The sequence below is a fragment of the Falco punctatus genome (assembly GCF_963210335.1).
Source record: "Falco punctatus genome assembly, chromosome: 14".
NCBI classification, from domain to species: Eukaryota; Metazoa; Chordata; class Aves; order Falconiformes; family Falconidae; genus Falco; species Falco punctatus.
The window spans coordinates 22,291,459-22,304,830 of record NC_137594.1 but is presented as its reverse complement, the minus strand read 5'-3'; the positions used below and the strand labels follow the sequence as shown (position 1 = coordinate 22,304,830).

General features: G+C 48.6%; 1 protein-coding gene across 2 annotated transcripts in view; it reads left to right on the top strand.

Moving 5' to 3' along the window:
* Nucleotides 1-13,372, top strand: part of DRC7 (dynein regulatory complex subunit 7) — a 17,017-nt gene extending 3,645 nt beyond the window's left edge. Inside the window, exons 2-16 of one of the 2 annotated variants that reach the window (XM_080410955.1) lie at nt 556-698; nt 1,127-1,301; nt 2,154-2,279; nt 3,466-3,660; nt 3,985-4,146; nt 4,462-4,680; nt 5,402-5,527; nt 6,787-6,862; nt 7,322-7,450; nt 8,286-8,414; nt 9,030-9,274; nt 10,153-10,371; nt 11,462-11,572; nt 12,642-12,752; nt 13,142-13,372. In XM_080410955.1, the coding sequence (XP_080267081.1) occupies nt 556-698; nt 1,127-1,301; nt 2,154-2,279; nt 3,466-3,660; nt 3,985-4,146; nt 4,462-4,680; nt 5,402-5,527; nt 6,787-6,862; nt 7,322-7,450; nt 8,286-8,414; nt 9,030-9,274; nt 10,153-10,371; nt 11,462-11,572; nt 12,642-12,752; nt 13,142-13,144 (2,169 nt within the window). In that variant the 3' untranslated portion in view covers nt 13,145-13,372. Of the gene's footprint in view, nt 1-555; nt 699-1,126; nt 1,302-2,153; nt 2,280-3,465; nt 3,661-3,984; nt 4,147-4,461; nt 4,681-5,401; nt 5,528-6,786; nt 6,863-7,321; nt 7,451-8,285; nt 8,415-9,029; nt 9,275-10,152; nt 10,372-11,461; nt 12,214-12,641; nt 12,753-13,141 lie in introns of those variants that run through there. The other variant, XM_080410956.1, reaches the window with a different exon arrangement.

The following is a 13,372-nucleotide window of genomic DNA, read 5'->3' as shown; positions in this document are numbered from 1 at the left end:
GCCAGAGCAAGGCCTGTGCCTCCCTCCCGCGGCCCGCGGGGTCAGCCCGACCGAAGGGAGGGGAAAACAACCAGCCCCCACGCCCCCGAGAGGCGCACACACATCCAGCCCGGCCGCCCGCACCCTCGGGGGCCGCTGACTGCTGCAAAACACCCGCCTCCCCTCAAGGCCGCGGCGCAGCGGCCAGGCCCCGGCAGCCCTTGGCTCTGGCAGGGCCTGGGGGTCCCGGAGCGGCCCGTGGGCCGGCAGCCCACCGGCGGGCGGAGCACACGGCACGGGAGCGGGGGACACGCTGCCGTCGGAGCGTGGGGATGTGCTGTGCCCCACCGAGCCGCCGTCCCGCCATCTGCCCCGCGCTCGCAGCGCCCAGGCCGTGCAGCCGCTCAGTTACCGAGCGCGGCCCAAAGCCACCTTTAGTGCTTACCCGTTCCTGGCACCCTTCTGCCTGCCTCAGCCATGCTTATGTGCTGAATCCCCGTGGCCAGGATGCCAAGGGTTGGTGTTGCAGTGTGTCTTGGTCCCACCACGTTCACCCTGGTGTGTGCATTTCTGTAGTGCCCCGGACCAGGCAGCATGGAGTTTCAGGATCTGAAGGAGGAAGAGGAGCCAAGAGAAGAAGAGCTGAAGGCTTCGGCGATTAGTGATGACTTCCAGAAGAAGGTGTCTCTGGAGCAAGCCTGCATCCCAAGTGATATTGCGTAAGTCACGGGTGTTTGTCGGTTACTGGGATGAGCGGGGATGGTCCCTTTGGGGTGCACAGGGAGACCACACGCATGTGGATGGCACATGTGGTCGCTTTGCACAGGGAAGGGAGTGAGCGGCTTTTGCATGCCTGGTGTTTGTCCAAGAGTGGGCACATGTGGGTAAGACAAGAGAACTTGCTTCATTGTCCATTCGTACCCTGCTGTATCATGACACTATATAAAGATCCCCTGGCCCTCTGGGTATATGTCAGCTTGCCGTTGCTGCACAGAAACTTGTCTCTGTCAAAATCTTGACCTTGGATACAATCCCTGTTTTTTCCCTGAGAAATAGGGAGCCCCTGCCATGTTTTGATAGTAAGCCATCTTGCCTGATTGCTCCTGGCTTATTACCTATGTCTCTCTGCCGCCTCCTGCCCTGGAAGTGATTTTGACTGGAGCTCCATTGACACATCCCAGTTACCATCCTCATACAAGATAAATTCCCCAAAGGAAAAGAAGCTGCTGCATATTGCTGACAGTTTCCTCCAGCGGTACGCTCACCTCCACCCTGACCGCAAGCCGCTCTTCCTCCACCCGGTCAATGAGTGTGGCCTGCAGGTATGGGGTGATGTGGGGCTGCGCCACAGCACCGGGGGCGCTCAGTTTCTGTAGTGCCAAATGCTGGGGAAGGACAGCAGCCCTTCCTGCCCTCCCTCCTGGCCAAGGGGAATGGGAACCCACTTGCAGTGCCCACAGCATCCTGAGCAGGCACACAGCACCCCAGTAACACCCCAGCTGTCTAAATCCACAAGCACGTTGTACCACGCACGCGGTGGCGGTGTCATGTAGGCTGCAGGCAGCTGACAGCCCTGCGGTGTGATGCTTAGGAAGGACCACAGGTACATAAAGGAAAGTAAAAGAAACACACGAAACGAATAAGGCTCAGGCGTCTGGATTCAGAGTTAGGTCTTATTCTGAACTTCGCAGAAGTTACAGGGAAGGAAGTAAATGTGGAAGTTTGTGGTCTGGTTTTGTTTAAGTCTGGGTCCAAGCTGCACAACTGTTGTCTAGTTCTGGACTTGATGCTCCCTCAGGTATCTGGAATTGGTACTTTGGGCCAGCTTTCCCTAATTTTTACTATGTCATTAACATGCAAGACAAAAAGTGCTGGTTTATGTAAAAGCTGGAAAGGGCTGTAGCTGTTTGTCTTGCTTGAAAACTAAGAGAAGAGCTGGCTCACATCTGAGATGAGCTTGATGTTTTAGCCACAGACAAGCAGGTGGCCTCTCAAGCCCATGCAATTTCCATCTCCAAACAGGTGAAGAGGGTTACTGACGCTGTTGATATGCTCTAGGGTGGTTCTGAATGTGAGCTGCAACATAACATCCAGAGGTGGTCTGAGGCTGGCTTTGGGCAGGAGACTCTGCCAGGCATCTGTCGGCTAACCAAAGTCCTTTTGTTGCACTACAGAAGTTTGTGAGCACAACCGTGAGGCCAACCCTGCTGCCTTATCCAGAACTGTACTACTGGGATGGCTGTGCCAGCTTTGTCTCCGACTACCTCACCATGGTGCCCCTCAAGTCCCTTGTCACACCGGTAAGAAAGGGGCCAGAGTCCCATCAGAAACAGCCACATCCTGGAGGTGACAGAAGGGCCTCTCAGCAGGATGCAATGTGGAAACCCCTGTGGCTGGGATTACAAAGGTCTTTGACCTCCATCATCCCCTGATTACTTAGGCAACCTCCCAGTTTTGCCAGGACCTGTGCACTCTGGAGCTGTAATCCCAGTATGGGAACAGTGTTTACCTGTCCAGCAATTAAGCACCATTTCTGCAAGATTCGGCCTGACCCTGCCTCTCGGTCAGCCCAGATGACTAGCTGGTCTACTGTGGGTTGCTATGGCTGGCAAGCTTCCCCTCCGAAGACCGAGACACCTTGGAACAAAGGATCATATAAAGCCTAGGAGATGATGCTTGACCTCAGTGACTGTTCCTGGGGGCTTTAGCCATTTCTATCCCAGTTGTGGGGATATTTGAGCGTGGCTGAAGGGAGGTGTCTGGACTGGAAAGAAGGCAGAGGCAGGGCAAGTTCTGGCCTGTTGTGAGCCAGCTAAAGTGAAGGGAGCGTACTCTTTGCTACCAAGGACTGCTGATGCCCTGCAGGGTGCCCCAAACAATCTACAACAGCCCCATGCTGGACAAGTGTGTCCCAAGAGTGCCAGGGTCTCCAGAAGAACTCTGGCACTGTGCGACCACAGAGGATGTCTCTCTATTTGGCAGATGGAAACTGCTCCAATCACCTAAGGTGATGCCTGAGGTCTGGGAGGAGATTATATAGAATCCCTCTGTAATGCAGTGTGTGCGAATTGATCCCTTTGCTTGCTCCCCAGTGAGAGTCAGAAAGGAATGTTTCCTCCTTTGAACTGTAATTTAGCTTATGGGTCTTTTGCTTTGCAGTGCTGCAGACAGACCAGCTAGAGATGGAGGTAAACCCCGCTCCAGAGTTGTGGTTCGCATTGGGTTTTCAGCAGATTGATGAGCTTGTTCTGCCCATCTCTCCCTGTGGTTAAATTTGTCACCAGATTTGGGGTCAGAATTTCCCCATATCACTTTGGAGGGGACTCGTGGGGTCTGTGGCTTATATAGGAATTTTATGTAACAGATTCCCTATGCGTGCAGAGCCCAGGGATATGGGCAATGCCTTCTTTATCTCCTGCTGTCTGCCTAGTGCATGTTTCAGCTTCATGAGACGAGCACTGGGAATATGTATCTCTCTCTTTCAAGCCCACTTCACTTTACTCTCCAACCACCATCCTGAAATACCAGCGAGGGAACTGCTTTGACTTCAGCGTGCTGCTGTGCTCCATGCTGATTGGGGCCGGGTATGATGCCTACTGCGTGCATGGGTATGCTAGCCGTGAGATATGCACCCTGGATGAGACTCTGGAGCTGTGCCCACTGCTCAAGAAGCCACAGGAGGTGAGACCTACAGCAAGTGGGCAGGGAGGAGCCCAGCATGTGTGCTCAGCCTGTTCCAGGGAGCTCCAGAATTGAGCTAGGGAAAACAGCTTCAGGTCCAGGCTGGGATTCACTCTGTACCAAGCAGGGAGCTTACCAAAGGGATCATTTGAGTGATTTTCCACAGTTCCTTAAGAGGCCTCTTTGGCTTCACTGAATTCCTGCTTACCAGGTCAGATACCGCAGTCTGCTAAGGGTTGGGAACCAGGAGGTACCTGTAAGCCATACATTTTCTCCCTTGTCTCGATCTCTGCTGGGCTTCACAGCAATACCCTGCTTTTGCAGAGGCAGGTACCAAAAGAGGAGGAGAAGAAGTCGTCCAGCAAATACAGAATTAAGTTCCCACCAGTCCGACAGAGCCAGTTTGACCTTCAGCAGGAGGCCAAGAAGAAGGCAGAGGCTGAAGCTGCTCAAAAGAAGAAGGAAAGAGAAGAGGGGAAGGTCACGGTGAGTTAGTGAGGGCCACCTCACTGTGAACTCCAGGACCAAGAGCTGAGACACAGGTAATGGGTGACCAAAGAAAGGAGCTCACCACCCTCCACTGTGAAGTATGACACAACCCTGGTCATGGCCATGAGCACTTGGCCTCTGGGAACACGGTGTGTGCTGGCACAGAAATGAGTGAGGTAGTACATACCCAGTACGTTTCTTCTTCAGAAGAAGTGTTAAGGGTCTGGAGATATTTAGAAGTGAGGAGAATAAGATTGCCCATTGGGTTGGGGTGAAGTGGCAATAATGACTGCTCAGTCTTCTGCACTACAGGAAGTGGAAAAGCCCAGGCGTGACCGTTTGCATGGCTTACGGGTCCACGCATGGGTTTTGGTTCTGTCTGGGAAGAGGGAGGTTCCTGAGACCTTCTTCATCAACCCCTTCACGGGAAGCAGCCACAGCACCAAGGATGAGAGCTTCCTTGGGATCGAGAGCATCTGGAACCACAGGAACTACTGGGTGAACACACAGGACTGCCGGAGTGGCTGCAAGGTAATGAGCCCTGAAACACCCTGTGCCTGGGAGGGACAGCTGGGATAACCTGAGTCCTGCGGAAGTCCAAGATCAGTGGTGATCCCAGTTTCCATTTCACCATTCCCTGTGTTGGCTCTGGTCATGTTGCTCCGATTCCATAGACTCAGACTACCCCAGGACATCCCAGACCCTGAGCTAGAAAATACAGATCACATCTGTTAAACCCCTACAGCACTAGAATATCAGCTTTTAAGGCTGGCTGGACACTCATTCTCTCAAACAACAGTTTTTAAGGCAAAGGATGTTTTGAGCCTCTCAGGCATGGCTCAAGGCAGGAAAAAAGTCTTTATTAGGCCCTTCCCACACCTCAGCTACTCCACAGCTGATACAAAGTCAGGGAGGCAAGGGTGTGAGTTAGCGCAGGTTGACCTTGGGACAGTATGTGCCCTGAGGAAGGAGGCAGAAGCATTTCCAGCAACTTCCTCTCATCTGTGGCAGAGGCACCGTGAGGAAAGGGGTCTGTAGATCTCTAGGCACAGGGGCAGTCTTCAGGGTCCCATCAGCCAGCCAAGGGTCTGATGAGTCACCTCACTGAGATCCAGGGTCTGTCTAGAGTCCTTTAACTCTCTGACACCCAGCCAGGTCCAGAGCACCACAGGTGGGCAGAAGCAGCATTCAGTTTAATGTCAGGCCCTTGACACTGCACTTTAGTTAAGTGGATTTCTTCTTTATGGCCTAGGATCTCATCTTTGACTTGAGTAACACTATCTGCTGGGAAATTATGCTTCTGGAGAGCAAGAAGCCTCTTCAGTTGCTTGCAGATTACAAGGAAAATGAGTTACCTGACAGCAACATGGATGACATGGTAAGTTGTCACAGCACTCTCAAAACTAGCAGGCTGCAACAAGGTCTTTTACTATCACATACCAACATACTCTTCATGCCAGTCCCTCTGCTGCCTTCTCCTAGTCTCTTCTCATTCAGGGCACTGCTCTCTCTTCTCTCTGCTTCTTCCTTCTCTCTCTTCCTCGGCCACTCTCTCTTCCTTGGCTGCCCAACCTCTTAACAGAACCAGCCACAGCTGCACCTTACCTACATCAGCCAACCCACTGCCCCTGAAGCCAGCCCACAGCTGTATGTTACCAATGCTAATTAACCCAGCTTCATTCCTCTATAGTGAGTGACCCTATATATATATAGAGAGAGAGTGCATGAGATAGCTCTCATGCAGCAGGGACGTTGTATTGAACTGGTGTGTCCATAGGCCTGCCTATGCCTCCCTGCCTGCTGCCCTCTCCAGGTCAGATCGCTGTTACTCTAGCTAGGTTTTGGTTGGCACTTTAGATTTCTTCTCAATCTTGAATAGATCTGATGCTTCTTAAAGCAGGACCCTAAGTGGTACTTCTGGTGTCCTAAGTGGCTAGGGTTCTCTGCAGGCCTCCAGTGCATTGACCTTTGGGATGAAAGAATTTAAAACAATAAAATCCAAACTGAACATTTTTCTGGTTCCCCTTTCTCTGCTGCCTTCTGGCTGCAAGGTGAAGTTGCCAACCAAATGTTGAAATAATGTATGTACACTAATATACCAAAAAATGCTGTGTACTGGAAACAACAAGTGGTATGTTGTCCTGTTGGGAGAGCACAGCATGATAAAGCAGGCATTGCACCAGCACAGCAGGACGGAGGAATGCCAGTAACAGTACGTTCCCTCCTGTTATCTACTCTTCTCAGCCTGTGCCCATAACCGGGGAGCAAAGTGCCCTCCACAGTCTACGTACAATAAGCTGGTCATTAGTTTGAATGGCGATTGTCACCTTCATCCCCTGTCCAGCATGAATGTTAGCCAGGAGAAGACCATTTCGTTAGGCTTGAGTAGGGAGGTGCTAGTGAGAGTGTGGGGATGCAATAAAGCTCTCCTTCCTCATAAACTGCAGCGTGTTGCTTGCTCTGTCCTCAGGCTGCGTGTGACTGACACAGTGCTCAGAACTGTGCTAGCATGTTCCCCAGAACAGCACAGCCTCGCACGAGCTGAGCTCTGATTGCTGCACCACACTCTAGAACCAAAATGCCTCCTGGCGCAGTGAGAGAAGCTGCCAAAAATGCAAATCTCTGCTTCTGTTCCAGCAGGAAAAGGAGGAGGAAGACATGAGTTTTGACATTCCACCATCATGGGTAGCTCCAATTCAGCTGTCGCCCAGAGGTATGTATTCTTCCTTTGCTCTTTGCTTGACCTTTGCAAACCTTTGCAAACCTTTTAGTGGATTTGGGACATTTCTCTTATTCAGGAGCTCTCCCGTCAGGATGGACAAGGTACAGCGGTGAAGTGTGGTAGCTGAAGGCAGCAACAGCTGTTGGTCTGAGTGCCTGCCCTCAGTGTACTGTCTCATCCTGGGTGGGAACCCCCCTGCAGACACAGACCGACAGACACGCACCACTGCCCCTGCATTATCAAATACCTGCTTTGGGAGTGAAAAGAGTTATTACACTATTTTAACATTAAAGCATAACAGGCAGGGTCTGAACAGCTTCACTGGCAGCTGAACACAATCAATAAAGGCACGGTTTCCCTTAGAGCATGGTCTTCTGCTTCTTGAATTCTTTCTCCTTGGGCTGAGTATAAGGGAGTAAATTCTTCTGACACCTCTCTTGCCCACTGCAGAGTTTGAGACCCGCTATTCCCAGGGGAGGAAGGTGATCCTGTACAAGAAAGCAAAACTGGAGAAATGGGCACCGTACCTGAATAGAGATGGGCTGGTGAAGCGCCTCACTGTCTACGCAGACTTAGAACGTAAGAGGAAGGAGTGAACACGCTTGACGCAGTGAGCAAACATGGCCCGGGGTGTGCTGATGGGAAGGGGGAGGTGGTCCCCTTTTTGCCAGAGTCTCCCTTGTCCTTTCTTATTCTCCTTTCACATTTGCGGGGGACTTGTCTACCACATCTTCAAATGCTTCATCACGCCCACTGTCTGTCAAACCCCAGAACTTTCCAGCATTGCTAGGGGATCCTGCAAGAGTCTGCATCTGTTTTAGACCGCAGTGCTGAGGCTGTTTGGTGTTGCAGGTCAGCTGCTTGGATTTTGAGTCTTCAGAGAAAGGGAAGGCTGGTTTGATATGATCCAATAGTATCACTATTCCCACTGGTGTCGACAGGAGCCATAGAAAGGGGCAACTACAGACTGTGGATATTTCTGTACGGGAAAGTGTTATTCTTCAAGAGCTGGTCCAGGAAACCGTGCAGATTCCTACTGGACACACAGTGTCCTGTCCTCTGTCAATCTCATTTCCCTTCACTCCTGGCACTATCATTAAGTATTTGGGATAGAATTTCTCTTGCCTAACTGTAGCCATCTGCCGTGCTGCCTTCTCCCCCTGAGCTGATTGCTTTAGTCCTTGTTGCTAGAGGGGTGTAAACCCTCTTAAGGTATAATTCATCTACTCAAACATATGTTAGGATCCATCTACAAAACACCCCTGTGTACTGGGCCAATTCCAGTGCCTATACTAGGTCTGCTGCATCTCTATCAGGAGCGCAGGGTGCTTGCACAGACACTGAGAGTTCATCAGGTGACTGTTACCACCTCCAACAGTGATGTACAGTTGTGGAATGGTTTGTCTCCTGCCAGGTACTGAAGTAGTAGAAGTGAGGGAGTGGTTCACAAACCGAGAAGACATGTTGGATAGGAGAGAAGTGAATAAACAAATGCAGCTGACCACAGTGTACTTCAGCCCAGGACGCCTCTTTGGTCTTAAAGGTATTCCAGCTCATCTGGGCAGCCACTGCAGATGATGGGACTTCACGTGAATCCCTTCTGGCAGTGGCAAAAGCACAAAATTGCGGGGGTGGCAAACTTGTGGGATGAATTCCCTAGATAAATACTACAGTCTGTAGTGGAGAGTAGAGAATTGAGTTATTGGCTTCCAGTCCTGGACAGTGCTCCCCTCCAGCATAACAGAAGAAAACCACATCCCTATCACATCTATAGGTTGATATAATTTACCAGTAGAGGTGATAGAAGTAGAAACTTTCTCCTTAGGATTTTGTTTGGTCTCTCAGTGTTGTGTAGCTGGGGGAGAGAAAGTCCTGCATCAGATCTGTTGCTAAAGCAGCATTTCACGCAAAGAGGCTGTGCCTGTTCCTGGTTTGGGAAGAGCAGGGTCCAGGCTCCACTCACTGCTGCCTTACTGTGTAAGAAAGGCAGTGGCCCTGCGAAGCTGTCCTGCTGTCCTGGGCCATGGCATATTGTACACAGCAGTGAGGAGATAACAGTCCATGCATTTGATTTATTGCCTGCTGAGGAAGGTGAGACTTCCTCTGGACACGCTTGTGTTCACCATACGATGGCTGCTAACTCTGAAAATGTATGCAGTCTCTCTTACGTCCTTAGCTCACACCTATACATCGCTGGAACCCGAGACTGACCGCACGATGGAGTTTTACAGTGAGGCGCGAGCTGATGGCCTCCAGAAACGTCTTGAAAACGCTCGTGAGATGACAGAGTACTTTTTGGGGCGGGATGACTTCCTGCATGTCCGGCACATGGAGTTTGGCCAAAGAGAAAAGAACGTACACTTGGCTGGCACCAGTACGGACACCAACTCCCGGCCCATAACGGTATGCCCAAGGCAGGAACAGAGAAATACCTGTCACTGTGATATTTATGTTATGCAAACCATACTGCCTAGAGCTTTAGGTTCACTTTCAGTGGGCACAGCCAAGGCAAAACTGCAGATGTGACCTCCAAGCCTTATTCAGCTGCTGTGTCTCACAGTCACTTGCCTGACAGAGAGCTACAGCGTGACCAGTTGTCACAAACTGTATTGAGCAGCTAGAATGAAACTAGGAAACTAAGACTTGGAAAATGTCTGAGGAAAGAAAAAATGTTTGACTATGATTTTGGAATGAATTTTTCACAAGACTCAAAACTAGTGAAACGAGTTCATGGTCTAACCCCAAACTAATAACATTTTACATTTCTGATGAAGTGTTCCATCACTCTGATTTGTTACAAGCAGGTACTCTGCCTCTTCCCCTAGTCAGCTCTCAGGAGAGGGAGGAAATCCAACACCTGGCAGTATGGCTCAGACACTTCACCTGCCAAGACAGAACCGTGCCGTGGCCTGCCTTTGGACCAGCACCCAACACGCTCCTTTTTCCTTCCTTATGTTGGGATTGCAGGAAACTGCTGTGCTCCAAAATACCTTGCTTCCTGCGGTTCCTTCAGGCAGGGATGCATCCCAAGCTAACTTTGAGCTTGGACAGCATACTCGGCTCCACAAGTAGGAGACTTCCGTATTGCTTTGAGCAGCTTTCTGCTTTTTTCCTCAGGCATAGGAAAGAACAGTAGGACTAGTGGCCAAGAGATGCTATTGTAGTCCAGGCAGAAGAGCTCAATTTTTACCTTGCGTTTTTACCCAACTCTGCAAATTTTGCCCATTTTGTGTTGTCTAACCTTCCATCTCTTTTTTTTTTTTTTTTTAATCCCCCATTAGGAAATCAAGGAGTGTTTCCACAGAAATGTAAAAAAGCCTGCTGATGAAGACGTAGCAGAACGTACCTTTCTGATTAAAGAGGAGAGAATCCAACTGACGTACCACCTGAAGGATTACTACATTACTGCCTCAACGAAGGAATTCTTCAAAGCAACAAAGAGGAATAGAAAAAGAAATGAAATCTCTGTGACCCCAGAAATTTCGTGCATCACATACCAGGTATGAAGAAAAACTACTTCTATCTTGGAGTTCTTCTAAATCACAAGTCATAAAGGAAAGGTGACATGTCAGTGGAAGAACGACAAGCATAACATATTCCCTGCTGCCCCTCTGCTCCATCTGCACACCTCCCTCGCACAGCGCCTCCAGGCTGACAACACAAATGCCCTTGGAGATGCGCTGCCCTTGCTGGAAGTGGCTGGGCACGCAGGACCTAGTGTAGCGTGAAAAGCTTGCTCTAGCCATGCGTGAGGTCATCTTCCCAGACTTGGTCATCAGGCAGTGTAGACACAGCCACTGGGATCTTGCAAGATGCTGGTTGGGCTCAGTCCTGCAGATTCATGGTAGGGAAGCTGAAATTTCCTCTGCTATTCTCCTCTGAAGAAGAGAGAACAGCCGACAGGCAGAGGCAGGCATCCTGGATTCTAGCTCTGTTTCTGCCACAGATTTCTTGGCTCACATTGTGGCTTAAATCTCACAAAGTTTACCTTGCAGACACAGCACAAGATGCTGAGGTTTAATGCATTGCTGACGGATAGACAGCCTTAAAGAAAAGATACTCCAGAAAAGGTGGAGTGCTGTCATTAAGCCACATTCTCTCATTCAGGGCAGGGGGTTTGCTCCACTAACATCATTGATGTGAGTCTGTAACCAGGGGCAGAAGTCTGCCAGTAAATTCTGTGATGCTGCACAATTCACTTAGGACAATCAAACAGAAATTGCAAACACAGGAATTTTTTTTTTTTATGTTATGCAATTTTTTTTGTTTTAAGTTTCTATTTCCCATTGGGGATACACAGAGCACAATTGCTGGAATGCCATCCTTTCATCTCTAACCCTGCAAAACCCATTCCAACCATAGAACAGAAACATCAGCAAAGTGCAAGATGTGCTGTCTGGCTCATTACTGATGGATTCAGAATCAAAGTTAAGTCTTAAGAAACTGTTGACTGAGGGTTAGATGTTTAAATGATGAAAGTCGGTGTCACGATATTGGCTTTAGCAGAATTGTGCCAATTGCTATTAGTAGAGTACCTGGTGCTATGCACCCAGAGAGTGCTACTGTCTTTCATGGCTTATCTGCTTCCAGGCAGGGCCCGCTGAGAAAGAGCTGAGTCTGTTCCACCTGTACGATTTGTTGCAGGAGTTAAAAGAGGAAGAGAAACGGCTGAAGCGACAAGTCCGGCAATCTGAAGCAGAGGTAATGGGGAGGTGTCCACACTGTGTCAGCGTTGGTCAGGCATGGAAACAGTTTCAGCTGACTGGTTGCTGTAGCATCCTCAGCATAAACTGATAAAAATAAAACTGTGGTGTCATGAAGCTGGTCTTTGTGCTGAATTATCAAGCTTGCAACCCAGACACTCTTCAGTAAAGATGTAGCTTTAACGTATTTATGGCAAGTCCCACACTTTCCAGCTCCTGCTCTTACTCTTTTTTTCTCTGAGAGGAAGACAGTCTCAGAGAGCAAATGACAGCATATGAATCGGGGCATCTAGAAACATACCTGCTTTTTGCCTGGGAACGAGACCCAAAAAGTATTGAAGTGACTTTTTGTGGGAGCAACTGTAGGGAAACACGTAATAAAAGACATTGCTTGTACTACTAATCACACTGTGACCAGTGTAACAAATCCATGTTCTTAAAAGCATTTGTAATTACTTCATGATAAATACAACCATTCTAGCAGATGGAGGCAAAGCTGGATCCAAAAAAAATGGGATTTTTTTAAATGTTTTTGTGAGGAAGAGGAAGCCCTGATGGAGCTGGAGAGGGAATGCTCAACTATATTAGCCCTGAATACTAGTAATAATTCTGAACAAGACTGCAAAAGTTTCCCCCCCCCCCAAAAAAAAACAACCAAACACAAAACTTGAAGCTACTTCACAGTGACTTCACAAATTATTTTGCCAAATTTCTGTCTTGATGTATGAACAGACAAATTATTCACATTGCTTGTGCTGTATATCCTGTTAAGACAAAGAATAAGCCAAAGCCAAAAGTAGTGGCAAGAGTGTGACTCCAGAAGAGCTTTATGTAACAGATAATATCAATAATTGTGTTTAAGAATTTGATACAGAGAAGCAATCTAAAAATAAGACCACTATCAGCTTGATCTATCAGCAGGATATGAACATAACAATATAGATCTTCTGTATTTAACCTTATGCTACTGTTCTTGTATGCAGCATCTGCTCTGTTAGCAGGCCGTGTGTAGAAGTACTGTCATTTTGTGGGAAAGCTGAGAGCTCTTTCTCCTGATTTTTTGGAAGGTGTTAGATATTTTGAAGATCTGTGAGGATGAAGAAGCCACTGTTAAATTGTCAGTTTCGACTTATAATACAGGAAGGAATGAAAAAAGAAGACAACAGTATGAAGTCATGGTAGGTAGAGCTCATTAATCCCAGTATTTATTACATGTACACAAAGAAATCCAGAGTAAGCTTTTTCTTTCTGAGGAGTTCTCTCTGAAGAGCTTTTAGTATCACTAAAATATATTGGGCCAAATCCCTAGCAGGTGTAAGTCAGCACAGCTTCAGCTGCCTTCCTATGAAAACATAACATGATCATGCAATGACCTTCTGGAAACACTTGCATCACCAAGAAAGAGTATTGGTTTATTTTGTTTAGTTAGTTTCTTTGACTGCCTGAGTAGTGCCCAGGGGAGGTCTCCAAGTAACCACCCAGGAAGTCAGCACTGAAACTATTCTGTAGAATATTCTACTTGATGTCCTGGTGCAGTTTTCCTTTGACATCCCCCTTCTTGTTCTAGTGAAAAGCAGAGAGCCCCAGAGAGACGCCTTGCCCTTGAAGAAAAGCCTAACTGAGCATCTCTGTCATGCCTGACTTCTTTATTCCTTCACACCAGACACTGGAAATCAGTGCTGAAGTTTGTTAGAAACAGCCTGGAGAAAACATGGAAAGATCTTGCTATATGCCTGCAGTAAACCTTTCACAATTATTAGATTCATGGAGATTTTAATAAACTTGTTGCGTTCCACTG